Source organism: Emys orbicularis, chromosome 4 (genome assembly GCF_028017835.1).
Source record: "Emys orbicularis isolate rEmyOrb1 chromosome 4, rEmyOrb1.hap1, whole genome shotgun sequence".
Lineage (NCBI taxonomy): Eukaryota > Metazoa > Chordata > Testudines > Emydidae > Emys > Emys orbicularis.
In genome coordinates, this window is record NC_088686.1 from 153,720,060 (window position 1) to 153,741,587 (window position 21,528).

The 21,528-nt window shown below is 53.1% G+C and overlaps 1 protein-coding gene across 1 annotated transcript; it reads left to right on the plus strand.

Annotated features, from left to right (window-relative positions):
- The first annotated feature begins 12,778 nt into the window (after nt 1–12,778).
- Nucleotides 12,779–13,775, plus strand: LOC135877362 (zinc finger protein 436-like). The gene has a single exon (XM_065402789.1). The coding sequence runs from the start codon at nt 12,827–12,829 to the stop codon at nt 13,688–13,690; it is 864 nt and encodes a 287-aa protein (XP_065258861.1). The 5' UTR covers nt 12,779–12,826; the 3' UTR covers nt 13,691–13,775.
- The last annotated feature ends 7,753 nt before the right edge of the window (nt 13,776–21,528 follow it).

Sequence of the window (21,528 nt, forward strand, 5' to 3'; positions counted from 1 at the left end):
TGGCTCTGAGCTGGCTACCCTCTGTTCTGGCGCCACAACAGCTCCTGGTGGGAAAAAGGTGTAACTGCAGCGCCTCACTAGCAAAATGTATTTTCTGCCAAGGGGAAAAAAAAATCTGCGGGGGACATGAATTCTGCACCTGTGCAGTGGTGCACAATTTCCCCAGGCCTATACAGGAGACCACATTCAGCCTGATCTCCTGTACAACACAGGCCAAAGAACTTTCCTGAGTTAATGCCTGTTTGAACTAGAGCAGAGCTTTTGTTTGTTTGTTTGTTTTTTTAAATCCAATCGTGATTTTAAAATGGCCAGAGATGAAGAATCCACCAGGATGCTTCAGAAGTTATAAATTGTACATGCATGGTTAAAAGTAGGGAAGGAAGTTTGTTTTTATTTTACCATGTGCCTGTGAAGAAGAGCTTTAAGTTGCCATCTCTCACCCCCACACACACACCCCAACAGCTCCCACTGCAATGAAGAGATGAATTCTCTGTTGTAAAACCAGCTTATGCACACGGGGAAATGGTTGTGGATGTTCTCAGAGGAGAGTCAAACAGCACAATGCCTCTTGCAGGGGAGTAGCCATTGCACCAAATGTTTTCTGTGCAAAGGTGGGCTGAAGGCAGCAGTAGCTGGATGCACAGTGTGGGCTTCATCCCCCTAAGGCAGTGGCTGCTTTTTCCCCTTCCATGAAAGTCTGTCTGATGCTTACACAATCGCTCCTTGATTGGATTGAGAAGGAAAAAATGCCTCACAGCACTTGGGGTAGGGGGGTTGTTTGATTTGGTTGTAGTTGAAAGATATTATTCTATTGAAATACTTAGAGATGGGGGCCAGTTGTACATCTCAAAGTGCTTTACAAAGCCACTTAGTGCCTCAATCCCCATTTTACAGATGGGGAATCCAAGGCACAGAGAGCCTCACCCAAGGTCAGTCAACAGGCCAGTGGCAGAGCTGGGAATGGAACTCTGGTCTCCTGGATCCCAGCCCATAGCTCAGCCCACTGAACCACACTGCCTTTAAAAACAGCTCTTCAGTGTGTAATGTCTTGCCGTGCCTTTAAATGAAAACACTGGGCTTCACACACCCCTTCGTACAGCATGAAAGAGTAACAGCCCCCACAACCCTCCAAATGTCACTGCCACACTGGGCAAGGAGAGAGCTGACCACCCAGGAACCCCCCAGGTTTAATGAGATAAAAGAAGGGGCCTGTTCCGCAGTATGTACTTATTGTATGACTGGTAGGGCTGCCACCTGTCCAGGTTTTGGCTTTTGTGTCTGGGTGCCATTTAGGGTTTCCGGGTGTCTGGTTTTTGGGATCTGGCGACTCTAAATGATACCCGAACCAAAAGTCCGGTTCCAGGGCGAGAGGATGCAGCAGTGCTGAGCAAAGATAAAGGAGCTGAGGCAGGCATACCAGAAGGCAAGGGAGGCAAACCGTCACTCTGGTCCTGTGCTGAAGACCTACCACTTCTGTAAGGAGCTGGATGCCACCCTTGGGGCAAGTGGGGCGGCTTGGCTGTGAGTATGAAAGTGGGTCAGGGTTTGAGCACTAATACTTCTTCCTTCCTTTGAGTGACGTGGAAGCAGTTCCCGCACTCACCGCTGGGTTTTTTTTTTATTATTTTATTAATAAAGCTTTAAAAATCAGTCACATGGTGTGTTCCTCTATCTCACCTCCAAACGGTCCTGTGGTCTCAGACTGATCACCTGAGATCCTAGGCAGATTGGTAACAGAAATCTGTCACAATGCGAAGCAGCTGTTGGGGGGGGGGGGCAGATACCCAGCCACCTTAGGGGAGGTGCTGTGGGACAGAGGAAAGGTCCAGTGGAGGAAGGATGAGACTGGGAGACACTACCCCAGGGGTTGGCAACCTACGGCCCGCGGGCCACATCCGGCTCACGAGACCGTCCTGTCTGAGCTCCCGGCTCGGGAGGCGAGCCCGGTCCCCTCTCCTGCTCCCTCTCCCCTGACCACCCTCCCCCTGAGTCTCTGCCCCTCCAACACCCCCTGCTCCCTGACTGCCCCCCATGACCCCTGCCCCTTATCCAATCCCACCCCCGCTGCTCGCCGGAGCCACTCACGGCGCTGTAACACTCCCCGGCAGGAGCAGCGGGCCAGAGCGCTAGCAGCGTGGCTGCGGGGAAGGGGAGACAGCAGGGGAGGGGCCGGGGCTCACCTCCCCGGCTGGGGGCTCAGGCAAGCCGGACAGGACATGGGCAAAGTACAGCCCACGGGCCACATCCAGCCTGCGGGACCATCCTGTCCAATCCCCGGCCCCTCCCCGCTGCCACGCCGCTAGCGCTCCAGCCCGCTGCTCCTGCGGGGGAGCGTTACAGCATCATGACTGGCTGCGGGGGGGAGCGGGGGCAGTCAGGGAGCAGGGGGCGTTGGATGCGGCGGAGACTCGGGGGGAGGGGGAGTGAGGGGGTGGGGTTCTGGGGGGCAGGTGTGTGGATTTGGGTCCAGGCAGTCTGGGGACAGGGAGCAGCGGGGGTTGGGTAGGGGGTGGGGTCCTGGAGGCAGTTAGGGTGGGGGGCTCACTAGAGAGGGCGGTCAGGGGACAAGGAACAGGGGGGCTTAGATGGAGGGGTGGGGTCCCGGGGGTGATTAGGGGTGGGGGGTATCTGGAGGGGCCGGTCAGGGGATAAGGAGTGGGGGGAGTTGGATGGGTCGGGGATTCTGAGGGGGACAGTCAGGGGGCAGGAGGTGGGATGGGGTGGATAGGGGCGGGGTCCATGCTATTTGGGGAGGCACAGCCTTCCCTACCTGGTCCTCCGTACTGTTTTACAACCCCATGTGGCCCTCGGGCCAAAAAGTTTGCCCACCCCTGCACTACCCCATAGACCAGCATCCTCTTCATCAGCCAGAGATGATGCTGGCCTTGGGCTAACAGAGGTTAGGGGTTAAGGGCAGCAGGGTCCTGTAACACATGCACACTACAGCCAGGGTGTGATCTCCTGTAACACACACCAACACCACACAGCCGAGCAACAAACACAGCCCGACCCGTGTCTTACTGTGACACACACACGCTGCACAGCCTGGCCTGGGTCCTCTTATACCCACTAGTCCCCGCTCCCCTCCCAGAGCCGGGAAAGAACTCAGGAGTCCGGGCTCCCAACCCCCAGCCAGCCCCCAAGCCGCAGCGGTGCCTCACTCCCAGCCCAGGGCACGACGTGCAGCGAGCTCCCGCCCCGGCGGCCGGACTCGGGACCCAGGCGTCCGGGGGGCTGGGCCGGAAGGTCGCTTCGCTGGGGCCTCCCCCGGCTGCTGGAGCTGACGGCGCAGGCGCGGGCGGGGAGCGGGCGAGAGGCGGCCCCGGGGAGGCACCAGCCGCTGGGGGGGAAGTCGCTGCCCGGAGGAAGCGGCCGGAGCCGAGCCCGGCGATGGCTGCAGCGGGGCCGGCGCAGGTAGGACGCGGGGCGGGGACTCCCCGGCCGGGCACTGGCTGGTCCCGGCTGGGGGCTGAGGGGGGCCGGGACCCGGGTCCCTCCCGCGCTAGTGACCCCGGGGCTGGAAGCTGCAGCAGCCGGAGCGCTGGGGTCGGGGGGCGGCTCTGGGGCCCCGGGGCTGGGGGGCCCTGGCCGGGCGGACACGCGGAGCCGGGCGCGGCCCCTTCCCCCGAGCGAGGCCCCGGCCGGGCAGAGGAGCCCGGAGGCGCCTGAGCCGGGGCGGGAGCGGGGCTGAGCACAGGCCTGGGGCGGAGGCGGGGACTGCGGCGGGGGGGAGGAGCCTGTTCCCGGCCCTGGGATTCGGGCCCCGCCCCAGAGCCCCGCCCCAGAGCCCCGTGGGGAGCCGAGAGCGACTCCTGTCCCCGGCCAGCAGGGCTCCGAGTCCCTGGGGGAGCTGGGCGGGGTGGGGGAGAGTCTCCCTGGGTCACAGCTGCCAGGCTGGGGGTTCCCTGGGAGTCGCTCCCCTAGAAACCGCGTCCCCTGCTGAGACTCCGGGCTGGGGGCTGGAGCGGAAGGTGCTGAGTGTGTAACGCTTGTGCCAGCAGCTCCAGGTGGCGTTCGAGGACGTCGCTCTGTATTTCACCCGGGAGGAGTGGGAGCTCTTATCCCAGCCAGAGAAGCAGCTGTACCGGGACCAGATGCTGAGGAATTACCGGGTCCTTGTTTCCCTGGGTAAATACAAAATTTCCCATCCTTTACTCACACCTGTGAAATGTGTGTGGTCCCTCGACGCCTCAGCTGCCATGTGTCACCCAGCAACCCAGTGATGGCAAATGTCAGCCCCTTTTAGGCTGGCTTCCTGTTGAAGGAGAAGTCAGGGCTACAGAGCCTGAGGCTAATCTTAGTCCTGGCACAGGGGTGGTTGTAAACAGCACATGAGCAAATAAGGCAGAGAGAAAACTCTTCTACTGGTTGAAACAGCTCCTCACCTCCCCAGAAAGAAAGAACATCATAAATTCAACAAGCGCAACGTTGAACAATGCTTGGGCACCCTAAGCAAAAGAACTGATAAGTCTGTGTAACGGTGACACCTGCCGTGACTCAGTCCCCCAAAGCAAATTGAGAAGGGTCATAGACGTTGCTGCTTCAGAGTGTGAACTGAACTTGCCTGGTGGGAGACGGTAAGAAATCTCCTCTAAGGAAGGTTTATTTCTTTATTCTCCTGCTTGGGATCTCCTGCGCTTTCCTCTCAAGCAGTGTCCGGGATCGGGGCCTCGTCGTGCCCAGTGCTGCGCAGCCACACCCTGACCAAGATTGGGGCCCTGTTGTGCTGGGCCGCACCAACGTATAAATGAGTCCCTACTCCCAAAACTTTGGTAATAAAACTGATTCTTTCCCCCCGAAACAGGCTATTCAGGTTCCACACCGGACTTAATCCACCGGATCGAGGTAGGGGAGGCAGAGCTCTGGATCCAGGATGCCGAGGACTCCAGGGAAAGCTCCCGGCCTGAGCTCCCCTCCTCAGGTGAGTCATAATAACCCAGTCCCTTCTGATTTACACACCTGCTAGTGGAGGGCTCCTTAATGTAGAAGGGAAAGGCAGAGTGAGATCTACTAGCAGGGAGCTGAAGGGGACAAATGGAGACTGGGAATTAGGAGCCAATATTTATCTGGGAGCGGAATGATCCATTGGGAGAGCTCCCCTACGGACAGGGTGGATTCTCCATCACTGGGAATCTGTCAGTGAAGATAGAGCAGGGCTTTGAGAAAGAGACGCCCCAACTCAGCCAGGAGTTACTGGGCCAGAGACAGGAATGGCTGGGGGAGCTTCTCTGGCTGGGATTGGCAGGATGCCAGGCTGGATGGGCACAATAGCCTGTCTGGCCTTGATATCTATGAATCATAGAAATGTAGGACTAGACGGGACCTCGTTATGTCATCTAGTCCAGTCAGTCCCCTGCACTGAGACAGAGCTAAGTATCCCATCCCATCTCCTAGAAGTGGAAGGGACCTTGAAAGGTCATCAAGTCCAGCCCCCTGCCTTCACTAGCAGGACCAAGTACTGATTTTGCCCCAGATCCCCAAGTGGCCCCCTCAAGGATTGAACTCACAACCCTGGGTTTAGCAGGCCAATGCTCAAACCACTGAGCTATCCCTCCCCCATCTATTACCTAGTCCATCCCTGACAGGTGTCTGTCTAGCCCAGGGGTGGGTAAACTACGGCCCACAGGCCGCATTCGGCCCGCCGATTTGCCACCCCGGTGGTGCTGCAGTCCCCGCTCCCCTCGCAGAGGGCTCTGTGCGCTGATCTTGCCTGTGGATACCTCCCCCGAAGCTCCCATTGGCCAAGAACGGGGAACCGCGGCCAATAGCAGCTTCGGGGGAGGTACCACAGGCTGGGGAGCTCTCTGCTCCCCTTCCCACAGGACCGTGGTATTGGCCGCTTCCCCGAGCAGAGCAGCCTGGGGCCAAGGCCAGGGCAGGCAGGTAGGGAGCCTGCCCTGGCCCCGCTGCCACCCTGGAGCCGCTCCAAGTAAGCAGCGCCAGGCCGGAGCCCACACCCTGAACCCCTCCTGCACCCCGCACCCCAACTCCCTGCCCTGAGCCTCCTGCCACACCCTGTGCCCCAACCCGCTGCCCTAAGTCCCCTGCTGCATCTTGCACCCCTCCCTGCACCACTGCCCGGAGCCCCCTCCTGCACTGTTCACCCCAACCCCCTTCCCTGAGCCCCCTCATACACCGCACATCCCCCCTGCGCCCCAACCCCTTGCCCTGAGCCCCTTCCTGTACACCGCACTCCCTCCTGCACTGCATCCTCTTGCCCCAGCCCTACAGTCATGGCCTTGCAAGCAATTTGCTCACCCCGATGTGGCCCTTGGGCCAAAATGTTTGCCCACCCCTGGTCTAGCCTGTTCTTAAAATCCTCCAATGACTGAAATTCCACGACCTCCCCAGGTAATTTGTTCCAGTGCTTAACTACCCTGACAGTTTGGAAGTCTTTCCTAATGTCTAACCTAAATCTCCCTTGCTGCAATTTAAGCCCATTACTTCTTGTGCTGGCCTCGGTGGATAAGGAGAACAATTTATCAGCCTCCTCTTTGTAACAACCTCTTAGGTACTTGAGGACTGTTATCAGGATCCTCCCTTCCCCCACCCCCACCAGTTTTCTCTTCTCCAGACGAAACAAACTGAATTGTTTTCAATCTTTCCTCATGAGTCATGTTTTGTAGACCTTTAATCATTCTTGATGCTCTGCTCTGAACCTATCCAATTTGTCCACATCCTTTCTGAAGTGTGCGGCCCAGAACTGGACACAATACTCCAGTTGAGGCCTTACCAGTGCAGAGTAGAGTAGAAGAATTGCTTCTCACATCTTGCTTGCAACACTCCTGCTAATACATCCCAGAATATTTGCTTTTTTCCCCACAGTATTCCGTTGTTGACTCATATTTAGTTTGTGATCCAGTATAACCCCAGCGGATTTGCTTCAGTACTCCTTCCTAGGCAGTCATTTCCCATTCTGTATTTGTGTAATTGATTATTCCAACTTAAATGTAGTACTTTGCTTATGGTCTTATTGAATTTCATCCTGTTTAATTCCGACCATTTCTCCAGTTTGTCAAGATCACTTTAAATTCTAATCCTGTCCTCTAACACGCTTGCAACCCCACCCAGCTTTGAATTGTTCATACATTTTGAGTATACTCTCCATGCCATTGTCCAAATCATTTCTGAAGATATGGAATAGAACCTGACCTAGGACGGATCCCTCTGGGATCCCACTCGATATGCCCTCTCAGCTCATTTGTGAACCACAGTAACTGCTCTCTGAGTATGGTTTTCCAACCAGTTGTTCACCCATCTTATAGCAGGTTTGCCTAGGCTATATTTATGTAGCTTGTTTATGAGAAGGTCATGTAAGACAGTATCAAAAGCCTGACTAAAGTCGAGTTGTGACATGTAATGCTTCTGCCCTGTCCACAAGCTTGTTACCTCTCAAAGAAGGATATTAGGTTGGTTTGACATAATTTGTTCATGACAAATCCATGTTGACTGTTACCCAGAAGGAAATAAACTAATAAATGCTTCCAAATAGAATGTTTAATTGCTTCATTATCTTTCCAGGTACTGAAGTTAAGCTGACTGGTCTGTAATTCCCTGAGTTGTCCTTGTATCTCTGTCTATAACTGCGTACTATAGTTTCCCTTTTCCAGTCCTCGGGTCTCTCTACCCTCCTCCACAAGTTCTCAGAGATAATCGCTAATGGCTCAGAGATCTCTTCATCCAGTTCCTTAAGTATTCTAGGGTGTATTTCATCAGGCCCTGCCTAATTGAAGACCTCTAACTTGTTTAAGGAATTTGTAATTATTTCCTTTGCTATTTTAGGCTCGGATCCTACCCCATTGACATTGATGTTCACTAAGGCCTTGGCTACACTTGCAGATGTACAGCGCTGTGAGTTAAACCTGACTTCGTGCAGCTGAGTAGGGAAAGCGCTGCAGTCTGTCCACACTGACAGCTGCCCAGCGCACTGTCGTGGCCACATTTGCGGCAATTGCAGCGCTATTGGGAGCGCTGCATTATGGGCAGCTATCCCACAGAGCACCTCTTCCCATTCTGGCGCCGTGGGTTGTGGGAAGGGGGCGTGGGAAGGGGCATTCTGGGTCCTGTCCCAACGCCCCGTGATGCATCGCTTCACATCCCAGAAATCCCTTTGTTTCCGTTCACCTTTGGCGCCATCTTTCAACGGTTTCTGTGCAGCGCGATCTGTCTGCGGGAAATGGAGCCCGAATTGCTGAGGCGTATGCTGACGAGTCTCGCCAGCACGTCACGTTTGGCTGTTAAACTATTCCTTAAGATCCAAAGTGACAGTGAGAGTGAGGAGTCCGACGATGCTATCGAGCCGCGTAACGCGTACGACACGAAATTGCTTGTGGCATTCACGGACATGCTCAGCACCGTGGAACACCGCTTTTGGGCTTGGGAAACAAGCACCGAGTGGTGGGATCACATCGTCATGGAAGTCTGGGATGACGAGCAGTGGCTGCAGAACTTTTGGATGAGAAAAGCCACTTTCATGGGACTGTGTGAGGAGCTTGCCCCCACCCTGCGGCGCAAGGACACGAGATTGAGAGCTGCCCTGCCAGTGGAGAAGCGGGTGGCTATTGCAATCTGGAAGCTGGCAACTCCAGACAGCTACCAGTCGGTCGCAAACCAGTTTGGAGTGGGAAAGTCGACCGTTGGAATCGTGTTGATGCAAGTTTGCAAGGCCATTAATCGCATCCTACTCAGAAGAACCGTGACTCTGGGTAACGTGCAGGAAATAGTGGATGACTTTGGACAAATGGGGTTCCCTAACTGTGGAGGGGCGATAGATGGGACGCACATTCCTATTCTGGCACCATCCCACCTAGGATCCGAGTACGTTAATCGGAAGGGGTATTTCTCTATGGTTCTCCAGGCGCTTGTGGATCACCGTGGGCGTTTCATTGACATTAACACAGGCTGGCCTGGAAAGGTGCATGACGCACGCATCTTTCGGAACACTTGGCTGTTCAGGAAGAGGCAGGCCGGGACTTTTTTCCCAGAGCGGAAGATCACGGTAGGGGAAGTTGAAATGCCCATTGTGATCCTTGGAGATCCCGCTTACCCGTTAATGCCGTGGCTCATGAAACCCTACACAGGGAGCCTTGACAGCAGCAAGGAACGGTTCAACTACAGGCTGAGCCGGTGCCGAATGACTGTGGAGTGTGCCTTTGGCCGTTTATAGGGCCGCTGGCGATCTCTGTATGGGAAGCTGGACTTGGCCGAAAACAGCAACCCCGTGGTTATATCCACGTGCTGTGCCCTCCATAATATTTGTGAAGGGAAGGGTGAAAGCTTCACTCAGGCATGGACCTCCGAGGTTCAACACCTGGAGGCTGAATTTGCACAGCCAGAGAGCAGGGCTATTATAGGGGCCCAGCGCGGGGCTGCAAGGATTAGGGATGCCTTGAGGGAGCAATTTGAGGCTGAAAACCAGCAGTGATATCTGGTGCCGTGCACGGGAGTGAAGTGCAGTAGTTCCAATCTTTAGGAATCAGTGTCTGCTAAGCAGACAAGCAGACTTGCAGTGCCTGTGTAGTTCCTGGGCTAAGGAGTCTTTTACTTTATGCAATAATAAAGAATGTTTTCAAAGCCAAAAAATCAATTTATTGAAAAGAAACAAGAGGGTGGAGTGGGGAACGGTACAATCACAGATTCGCGTATGTCCTGTCTGGTGTGCTGTGCATTGAGTGCTGCACTTCAGGATAGCTATACTGCATGGTGATGGGGGGTTGAGTGCAGAGGGTAAGGGTTGTGGTTTTCAGGGCTGGATGGTGAAGATACTGGTGTTGGAGGCAGCGGGTGGCGTGAAGAACACGGAAGTTGGGGAAAGTGGGTTGGAGGTGACAGTGGGGCACAACGGAAAGAGTTTTGGGACAAGGGCTGTGGGGGGGGGGTGGCGTTTGCGGTACTGCTCCTCTTTCTGCATGGCTACGAGCTCCTGGATAGCGCCTGCTTGGCGCTCCAGGATGCTTATGAGCCGATCCGTGCTTTGCTGCCGGTGCTCTGTGCTTTGCCGCCGGTGCGCTGCGTTTTCCTGGCGGATCCTGCTTTCTCTCTCCCTCCAGTTCTGTGCTTTCTCATTCTCTTTAATAGATTGCCGCATCACTTCTTGCAGAATACCTTCTTTGCTTTTTCGCGGTCTCTTCCTGAGTCTTTGCAGTCTCTGAGCAGGCGATAAGAGGGACGGCTGAGGTCTCAAGGTTGATGCAGCTGTATAGGCAAAATGCAACATTTAACAGAGGCAGCATTGTTTATACCAGACAGAGTAATGATTCCCCCCGCACTTAAGGAGTAGAAAACACACAGGGTCTACACAATAGCATAATTTTCCCGTCCGAAACAGAGCACACACATCCCACGGGAGCCTCAAAATGGTGAGTAAGGGGGACTGATTGTTTCAGGGCTGCACTGTCCTCTGGGTTTCTGTGCCTTGGGGAGAGCCAACAGCTTCAGGGGGCACCTACACTGAACACTGTCCCAACATTTTCCACAGGAGTTCGTCCTGGACGATATCTCGCTGCTGAGGGTGACCTGGGAAGCAAGGGAGGGTCTTCAACTGCAATGCGGCTTCCGCCCTGGCCCATATGCAGCTTGCCTGTATGCAGCAATGGTCCCCCCCCGCCCCTCGCGGCACAGTGGCGTGGACACATTAGCCTGGCTGGGACAAGGACCACGGTGGCTCTCCCGATAAACCTGCGCAAGCGCATTGCACACGTTCTGGATGAGACATTCGAGGAGATTACCGAGGCCGATTACCGCGATGTGATAAACCACATCAATGCACTATTCCGCATCTAGGCATGCATGCCTAACCCTGCTCTCCCAAAGAGCCCGCACCGAAAAAATTCCTTCCCGAAAAAAAAAAAAACCGCTTACCGGGAACCTGCTCTTCTATTTGTCCTCCACCAAGTACTGGCCGTTGCAACTGGCTACCTTCCTCCTGGCTCGAGAAGAGCTCCTGGCTGCATGGCTCCAGGGATTCCTGGGTGTCTCCATCCGGCCCACCACCATGACTCCCGTTTTCCTCCTCTCCCTCCCCCCCCCCCCCCCCCGTTTGCTCTCCACCGGGCTGAGCAAACAGGAAGGGGATTTTTAAAATTCCCGGGGAATGTAAGGGTCACATGGTTGGTTACCTGAGGCCAGGGCAGTAGAGTTTGAACTGATGACCAGAGTGGCTAGAACAGGCACTGGGATACTGCCGAATAATTCTGGAGGCCATGGTGGTGCTCGGAGTGGAGATGGGGTTAACCCCAAGTATCGCATCCAGCTCTTTGTAGAATTGGCAGGTCGCAGGGGGAGCACCCGAGCGGCCATTTGCGTCGCGGGCTTTGTGGTAGGCACTCCGCAGCTCCTTCACTTTAATCCTGCACTGCAGGGCGTCCCAGTTATGGCCCCTTTCCATCATGTCCTTTGATACCTTCCCGAAGGTATCGTAATTCCTACGGCTGGAGCGCAGCTGGGACTGGACAGCTTCCTTCCCCCAAACACTGATGAGGTCCAGCAACTCGCCATTGCTCCATACTGGGGCTCGCTTGGCGCGTGGAGGCATGGTCACCTGGAAAGATTCGCTGATAGCACTCCACGCCACACCGGGCTGAGCAAACAGGAAGGGAATTTTTAAAATTCCCGGGGAATGTAAAGAGTGGGTCACATGGTTGGTTACCTGAGGCCAGGGCAGTAGAGTTTGAACTGATGACCAGAGTGGCTAGAACAGGCACTGTGGGATACTGCCGAATAATTCTGGAGGCCATTCACAGCGCATTGGACGGCCACACTGGCGCCGCAGCGGCAGCGCAATACTCGCTATTCCTCTCGGGGAGGTGGAGTACATGCAGCGCTGCAACCACGGAGATACAGCGCTGCAAATGCCTTGCTAGTGTGGACGGGGAGTGAGTTACAGCGCTGGGGGCGGCTTTACAGCGCTGTAACTCACAAGTGTAACCAAGGCCTAAGTTAGTTGACTGATTACTGCTAACTTTTTTGACGAAAACTGAAACAAAGGCGGCATTTAACAGTTCGGCCATTGCTGCTTTTTCTCTTATTGTCTCTCCCTCTTCATTTAGTTATGGGCCTAGCCTGTCCTTCGTCTTCCTCTTGCCATGTCTTTGTAAAATGCTTTCTTGTTCCCCTTTATATCCCTAGCTAGTTTAGTTTTGTTTTTTGCCTTGGCCTTTCTAATTTTGTCCCTACATGCTTGTGGGTTTTTTTGTTTTTGTTTTTTAAATATTCATCCTTTGTAACTTGACTAAGTTTCCACTTCTTGTATGACTCTTTTTTTGAGTTTCAGGTCATTGAAGATCTCCTGGATAAGCCAGGGAGTCTTATTATCATACTTCCTATCTTTCCTACTCATTGGATGTCTCTGACCTAGGATGGGACCTAAAAATGATGGCACCTCAAATCTGTGAAAGAGAAAGGGATTTGAGATGTGGAGGTGATGAAGTTGGAAGGGGGTGGGATAGTGATATGGTGCAAATCTGAGTGGCGCTGTAACCCCGCAGACCAGGTCTCAGTACCCAGAGTGAGTCGTTGAGTCCAACCCTGTGAGATAGGAGCCGCCATTGCAGGGTGAGGCGCACATCCAAAAACAGTCATGGACAAATGGGGAAATCGCTCCATCCGTGACATTTTCCATCCTTGACAAACCTGTAGCCTTAACCATGAGCTCTCTCCAGCAGGGCTCGGGATCCTGGGGGGAACGCGGACACAGACTGAATGTGGGGAACGCACGGCAGGGAAGCAGGAGTCCACATCCCACAGAGGGATCCATGCACAGAACGCAGTCCGTCCCCGTGGTAAACTCAGCCAGAGACTAGACCTTGCTACACACCAGAGATTCCCCATGGACCGGCGTCCCCACCACTGCATCGACTGCGACAAGAGGTTCAGCAACCGCTCTGCGCTGAACCAGCACCAGTGCACGCACACAAGGGAGTGGCTGCACCGCTGTTCTGACTGCGGCAAGGCCTTTGCACGGAGCTCACACCTGAGAAGACACCAGCGCACACACACCGGGGAGCGGCCGCATCGCTGTGCTGACTGCGGTAAGGCCTTTGCACAGATTGCACACCTGAGAGCACACCAGCGCAAGCACACCGGGGAGCGGCCGCATCGCTGTGCTGACTGCGGCAAGGGCTTTGCACGGAGCTCACACCTGAGAGCACACCAGCGCACACACACCGGGGAGCGGCCGCATCGCTGTGCTGACTGCGGCAAGGCCTTTGCACAGATTGCACACCTGAGAGCACACCAGCGCACGCACACCGGGGAGCGGCCGCATCGCTGTGCTGACTGCGGCAAGGGCTTTGCAGAGAGCTCAAACCTGAGAACACACCAGCGCACGCACACTGGGGAGCAGCCGCATCACTGTGCTGACTGCGGCAAGGGCTTTGCACGGAGCTCAAACCTGAGAAGACACCAGCGCGCGCACACCGGGGAGCGGCCGCATCGCTGTGCTGACTGCGGCAAGGGCTTTGCAGATGGCTCAACCCTGAGAACACACCAGCGCACGCACACTGGGGAGCGGCCGTATCGTTGTGCTGACTGCGGCAAGGACTTTGCAGATGGCTCAAGCCTGAGAACACACCAGCGCACGCACTCTGGGGAGCGGCCGCACCGTTGTGCCCAATGTGGTAAGGGATTCTGCACTGCCTCCAGACTGACACTGCACCAGCGCGCACACCGGGGAGCGGCCGCACCACTGTGATGATTCTGGTAAGAACGTCAAAAAAACCAGTCCACCCACCAAGCACCAGTGCACGCACACTGCGGGGAGGACATTCCGATGTGCTGGCTGCAGCAAGAGCTTTGCACGGGCCTCCTCACTGCTACCACATTGGTTCATTCACAGCCGAGAGCAGCAGTACAGCTGTGCTGACTGGGGCAAGCACTTTGCTAGATTGGCCAACCTCACCCGGCCACGCACACCAGTGCCCCTCTGCCACCGCCAAGACCTGAGGGGCTTCTGGCAGCCAGTGGGCCTGACACAGCACCAGCAGATGCAGACCAGGGAGTGGTCCTGTCCCCATGATGCCCAGCAGAGAGACTGTGGGGGACAGGGAAGGGGACTTGGCTGAGCAAGTGTGGGGAAGAGCAGACAGGTGGAGGGAATTTAGAGCAGATGGTCACAGCCTACTGCATTAGGGAGCCCTCCCCCTCATGTAGGTGGGATCCAGCCAGGTCTCTCTTTCAGTCCCACACTCACTCATCTCGCTGGGATGCAGCCAGGATAACCCCCTCTCCCTGCCCCCATCTAGATGGGACCCAGCCAGGAACTTCCCCCCACACCTAGCTCCATTCCGGCCACCGGATGAAACTGGGTGACATCTAGAGGTGGGATTTGCAGTCCTCTCTCAGCATGGATTGGGCTGAGGGGCGGGGCAGGACAGCCCGGTGTGTATGATTGAAAGACGACTCAGGAATTGCTCATGCCGTCTACTTTAAATAGAAATGTGATGAAGAAGAACTGTGTACCTAATGTGTAACAGAGGTCTGTCTAGCCAGGTGTTTCTTTGCTATTAAAAAAGCTAATGCAGTCACATAGCAGGTGGAGAAGCCAATGTGAAGTGCAACCAATCAAAGTGTTCTAGGGCCTAGCTGACCATGAGGCCGGATGAACTGTATGATTGGCAGGCGCACAGAGAGAGTTTCCCATTACTCTTGGGGGAATTCTGCGCCTAAACATTTGCGAACAATATTTTAAAATTCTGCATATTTTATTTGTCAAAATAATACAATATAATCACACTAGTTTGTTATTTTGGTAATTTATTTCAAAATACCTGTTGGCAAGTATGTCTGTAACAATGTAGACAACAAAAAAGATTCAGAAAGTGTTTTTGACAAATAGATTCTTTACTAGGCTATTAATACTGTAGGAGAAAACTTTAAGTAGGCCTGAGACTTTGGTCAAGCTAAAGTGTGTACGTGATCAGAGGGCAAAAGTAGAGGGCATGGAAACTTTCCATTGTAAGGCACTTTGCAAGAGCACATCTTGAGAAATGTAACCACAACAGCTAGGCTCAGGAAAGTCATTAACCATAATAGGATACCCTGTCAATAACAGGAAAAGCTTACTCTTGCTATATTCCTAATAAGGTAAAATACTGTTAAGCTTTTAAAAAAATACTAATGCAGAAGTGTGTTTGACTAATTGTGGTTTTCAGCTACATAAGCCTCTGTATTTCTTAATTTGGGAGAGCAGCTAAGCTGTGGCTGACTCTCCCTGCATATGCTTGTAATAAAAATGGGCCTCAGGCTGTTCTGATCCAAACACAATGCGTGGTTAATTTTCCACAACAATTCTTGGTGCCGTGACTCGGATCCATAGCATACCATCGGGCCGGAGGACCGCGGACCGTTCCCCACTGAACCCAGGGCCCATCTGAAAGGTAAGAGACCTTTTAAATCTTTATTTTCCGTTTTTGGTGGAGGACTGCCCGTAGTCTCTGGGTTTAGGTGAGTTGCACGCTGGATTCGAACTTTTGCTGCCAGATACACCTGACGCCCTTCTGGTTCTGGTTACCCTGGTAAGAGCCACGTGGGTGGCTGGGTAGGACTGGTAGGACTAGCCACGTGGGTGGCTGGGTAGGTCTCTGGTTAGGTGTGCCAGTGTGAGTGTGAGTGAGGGTCACAGGAAGACGCCCAGAGCTCTCTGCGAAGCCCCCAAGCTCGTGACTAGAGATGTCTCTAATGCAAGCCCTGTGACTGCACCTAGTAGGGTCGAGATAAGGCCCTGACCGTGGCAGTTTCCCTCTGCATGGCATGACCGGGGAGGGGTCTGCCTGGGTCTAGGAGTGTGTGACCCCGTCATTCCCCGTCCTCGGACGGGTCTGGTTTCCCTCACCCTCTTTCCTCTGGTTCCCCTCCTCCGCCTGAAGGCGGTCTGATGAGCCACTGACTGTTCTGATCACCTTGCCTGAATCAACAGAGTAAGCGGTGCCGTTCTCTCTGAGACTAGCCGACGCTCTTTGCTGAAGGGAGGTTGTAAGAGAGTCGTGGACGTCCTAAACAAGCCTTCCCTGTGTGAGTGCCCTGTGTGAAAGGAGGTCAGGTACTGGGGGGGCCGGAGGATCCAAAGGTGATCCCCGCCTCGCTGGGAAAGCTGGGTACATGGGGGCCGGTTTGTCCAAGGGGAGCACCAGCCCGCCAAAAGGCACACCTGCGTACTACATGTACGCAAATTACAGTCCTTTCACTTGCAAGTTTTTAAGGAAATGGAATTGGTATACCAGGGATGATCCAAAATTGCAGTTTCCCTTAGCGGGAAGCTTTGACCTTGATAAGGCAGTGCACCTCAGAGGCACACTTCTGGCCACTAAAGTTGGGCAAGGTCAGTTTGATGCATATTTCGATTGGTATGGAGAAACGGAAAAACGACGTCGTGAATCTCAAATGAGGAGTCTCAAGGACTCCCGGGAAAAGCTTAAAGCTCAATTAAAAGAAAAGGAAAAAGAAATAAAAGAAAAATTGGCTTTCCCCCAAAACCCTGCTGGCCAGCAGATCTCTCTCTATCCTTTGAGGCCTTTTTGGAGTACCCCCTCAGCCCCATGCGAAGATCTTATAGACTTATATTTGGAGTGCAGACGATTGGCTGCCCCTGCACCACCTATTCAGGCAAGCAGCGAATCGCCCAGCTAAAGCGGAGATAGTCAGGGAGATCCCAGACAAGCCCCACCTCCATCATATACACAGGCAGCTGACTCCACTATCCAGGAACCCCTAAACCAAGCAGAAACATCGCTATCAGCTTCTGTTTTACTAAATTCCTCAGAAAGCCCGGGTGGTGCCTTAGAAAATAAGGTAGATGCAACTGGGCCATGGAAGAATACTAGGCAACCAAATCCTTTTACAGCCACCCGTAATGAGGCAGCGTTCCCCTTGCGCCAACTTCCAGGCATAGGGAATTTGCGCCTTGGTGTCTGTGCATGCACCTTGGTCTCCCACAGATCTGTATAATTTAATTGAAAAGTTTCCAAAAATAAGAGAAGACCCTGTTAAATTCCAAGAAGAGTTAAGAACCGTCATAAGTTGTTATAACCCCACCTGGGCAGACTTAAACCAACTCCTAAGAGGAGTCCTGCCCAGGGAAACCCTGAATCGCCTTTATCAGGAGGCTGAGTGGCCCGGTCGTGACCCAGGCCACAGACAGGTTGACTTAGATGACCTTAAGGACAGACTGTTGCCCACAGTCCTACGGGTCTGCCCCAAAAAGGCAGACTGGACCAAAATTAATGCATGTAAACAAAATAAAGGGGAAAACCCTGCTGATTATATGCAACGCCTTGAGCAGGTTTTCGAAAGACATTCCGGCATCGACAATGCAGAGCGAGATGCCCAACAAGCCGTGGTAGCTGCTTTTGTACATGGACTCACTCCAGGGCTGGGAGACCAATTAGAAATCGGCATTCTGGACTGGGAAGGAAAGAATCTAGATGAAATCCTTGCAGCTGCCCAACATTACCACCGCCAAGAAGAAACAAAAAAGGAGGCCACTGAAACTAAATTAATGACCCTCCAGCTCCAGAATATACAGAGACCCCGCGGCAACCGCCCAATGCGAGGAAAAGGAGGGAGACTGAACAAAGGCCTCTGCCATCCACCTACCCAGGGACAAAATAATAGTGCATGCCACTAATGTAATCAGGAGGGCCACTGGAAAAATGAATGCCCCCACCGCTTCCAATCCACTTACCCTGCTCCTCCACCCTGTTTTCCTCCCCCAGCCCCCTTATTCCCTCAAAGCCACTAGTAATAGATAGCCCCAGGAGACTAGTAATGTCATCGCTTCGCTTATTCCCTTAGACCAGTCAGGACCATATGTAACCTGTAAAATTAATGACACCCCGACCTCCTGTTGCTTGATACTGGCGCTTCACGGTCTACTCTCCGTGTTAGCAACTTCCCCTCCCTCCTGTGACTTCTGAAATAGTAAATGTAGTAGGGGTAGAAAATACTCCTATCCCCCACCCTCTCCTCACCTCTGACCATTTCTATCGGGCCTCTGTCTGACCATCACGCTTTCCTCCTCAGTCCTTGTTCACCTGTTAACCTCTTGGGAAGAGACTTGCTGTATAAATTAAATTGTACAATCTACTGCAGCACCCCAGACAGCGTGTATTTGGACGTCCCTAGCTCCAGGCACAATAAGGTCCTGGCAGTCTTGCAGACGGACGCTCCAGAGGGGGAAACCAACTCCAGCCCTTCCTTTTTGCAACAGGAATTGCTGGCCAAGGTTCCTCCCTCCTTGTGGTCTGATTTTGCCAACCAGGTTGGGTGCATTGGGTCAGCCCAACCGGTTAAAATCCGCCTGAACCCAGCAAAAGTCCTTCCCAGAATACAGCAGTACCCCCTCTCAAAACAGGCCGAGGAGGGAATTCGACCAGTAATCACCTCCTTAATCCAGCAAGGATTCCTAACTCTAACAAAGGGCAGTCTAAGGCCTTAAACTGAAGGGCCTTAGATTTTATTCTTGCTAGCAAAGGGGGGGTTTGTGCACTCACTGGGGAAGAATGCTGCGTCTATATAAATACTTCCCAAGCCGTAGAACAGGATGCTGCAGCCATTGAGGAAGTGGTAAGAAAGGCCAGGCAGCCAGAGTCCTGGGATGATCATATAATATATGGAGATATACCCATCTCCTAGAACTGGAAGGGACCCTGAAAGGTCATCAAGTCCAGCCCCCTGCCTTCACTAGTAGGACCAAGTACTGATTTTTGCCCTAGATCCCTAAGTGGCCCCCTCAAGGATTGAACTCACAACCCTGGGTTTAGCAGGCTAATGCTCAAACCACTGAGCTATCCTGCTCAAACCAATCCCTGCACCTGGTTTACTAACATATTCTCCTCATGGTCCTGCCACTTAAAACAATTACTGTTTGGAATTATTGCTGCGTTGCTGTGTGTCTTTACCAGATATTTGATGTGTAGACTAGGGTGCTGTATTTACAATTGCTTGCCTAGCCTAAAACAAAAATCCGGTAAGCCCGGTGCAAGGGAACGGATAATGCTGATGAGTATTTATGAAGGGGTTTGGGCAGAAGAACAGAGGGAAGAAAAGGAGGAAATTGATAGGCTCATGACTCTGGAAGATTAGGCCGAGGTGGTGCCGAATAAGCACCAAAGAGGGGGATTGTAGGAGAAAACTTTAAGTAGGCCTGAGACTTTGGTCAAGCTAAAGTGTGTACGTGACCAGAGGGCAAAAGTAGAGGGCATGGAAACTTTCCATTGTAAGGCAATTTGCAAGAGCACATCTTGAGAAATGTCACCGCAACAGCTAGTCTCAGGAAAGTCATTAACCATAATAGGATACCCTGTCAATAACAGGAAAAGCTTACTCTTGCTATATTACTAATAAGGTGAAATACTGTTAAGCTTTAAAAAAAATACTAATGCAGAAGTGTGTTTGACTAATTGTGGTTTTCAACTACATAAGCCTCTGTATTTCTTAATTCGGGAGAGCAGCTAAGCTGTGGCTGACTCTCCCTGCATATGCTTGTAATAAAAATGGGCCTCAGGCTGTTCTGATCCAAACACAACGCGTGGTTAATTTCAAACAACAATAGAGAACTTTGAGTAAGAATTCATGTAAACTACAATACAGAAACGTATTTCCTGTACCCCTCAGCAGCAGTACAAAGGTTTGGGGGAGTCAGGGGTAACAGAGGAGCTGAGGGAGAGGGAAGTAATTGCTGGAAGTAGCCTGGGAGTGAAGCAGGAGGGTTGTTGGGTATGGGTGGGAGAAGTATGTAACAGATTTTAGGCACATCTGCCCTGTCCCTGCACACTCCTCCCCCCATCCCTGTGTGACCCTGCACCCCCACTCAGCCACCCCCACCCCCATGCACCCCCTTGTCCCTGTGTGGTCCTGCACCCCCACTCCCACTTAGACCCCCACCCCAGTCTTCTCCCCACCAGCCTTTCTGAACCCCAGCCTATGTGATCCCCGCAGCAGCCCTATGTGCCCTGCTCTGTCTGTCCCCCCCTCATATTGCGTCCTTCCTCACCTGGTCCCGTGGGCAGGTTGCTGTGAGGAATGCCGCTTCTGCTATGGCTCTGAACTGGCTGCCCTCTGTTCTGGCGCCACAACAGCTCCTGGTGGGAAAAAGGTGTAACTGCAGCGCCTCGCTAGCAAAATGTATTTTCTGCCAAGGAAAAAAAATCTACGGGGGAAATGAATTCTGCGCCTGTGCAGTGGTGCACAATTTCCCCAGGCCTATACAGGAGACCACATTCAGCCTGAGCTCCTGTACAACACAGGCCAAAGAACTTCCCTGAGTTAATGCTTGTTTGAACTAGAGCAGAGCTTTCGTTTTTTTTAATCCAATCTTGATTTTAAAATGGCCAGAGATGAAGAATCCACCAGGATGCTTCAGAAGTTATAAATTGTACAGGCATGGTTAAAAGTAGAGAAGGAAGTTTGCTTTTATTTTACCTTGTGCCTGTGAAGAAGAGCTTTACGTTGCCATCTCTCCCCCTCCCCTCCCACACACTGCAATGAAGAGATGAATTCTCTGTTGTAAAAACAGCTTATGCACACGGGGAAATGGTTGTGGATGTTCCCAGAGGAGAGTCAACCAGCACAATGCCTCTTGCAGGGGAGCAGCCATTGCACCAGATGTTTTCTGTGCAAGGGTGGGCTGAAGGCAGCAGTAGCCGGCTGCAGTGTGGGCTTCATCCCCCTAAGGCAGCGGCTGCTTTTTCCTCTTCCATGAAAGTCTGTCTGATGCTTTGATTGCCCCACCGCTTACACAATCGCTCCTTGATTGGATTGACACAGCCCACCCTGATCTGTGTTTTGGGGTTGGAGAAGGAAAAAATGCCTCACAGTACTTGGGATAGGGGGGTTGTTTGATTTGGTTGTAGTTGAAAGATATTATTCTATTGAAATACTTAGAGATGGGGGCCAGCTGTACATCTCAAAGTGCTTTACAAAGCCACTTAGTGCCTCAATCCCCATTTTACAGATGGGGAATCCAAGGCACAGAGAGCCTCACCCAAGGTCAGTCAACAGGCCAGTGGCAGAGCTGGGAATTGAACTCTGGTCTCCCTGATCCCAGCCCCTCGCTCAGCCCACTGAAGCACACTGCCTTTAAAAACAGCTCTTCAATGTGTAATGTCTTGCCGTGCCTTTAAATGAAAACGCTGGGCTGCACACACCCCTTCCTACAGCATGAAAGAGTAACAGCCTCCACAACCCTCCAAATGTCACTGCCACACTGGGCAAGGAGAGAGCTGACCACCCAGGAACCCCCCAGGTTTAATGAGATAAAAGAAGGGGCCTGTTCCGCAGTATGTACTTATTGTATGACTGGTAGGGTTGCTACCTGTCCAGGTGTCCACCAATGCAACACTCATACCTGCACACCATACACAGCCTGGGGTGTGATCCCTTGTAACACACACACACCAACATCACACAGCCTAGCAATAAACACACCACAGTCTTACTGTGACACTGACACACTCCACAGCCTGGCCTGAGCCCTCTTGTATCCACTAGTCCCCGCTCCCCTCCCACAGCCGGGAGAGAACCCAGGAGTCCGGG

What these genes read in the sequence shown, in the direction of transcription:
- LOC135877362 (XM_065402789.1), top strand. Translation starts at nt 12,827, where the DNA reads ATGGACCGGCGTCCCCACCACTGCATCGACTGCGACAAGAGGTTCAGC.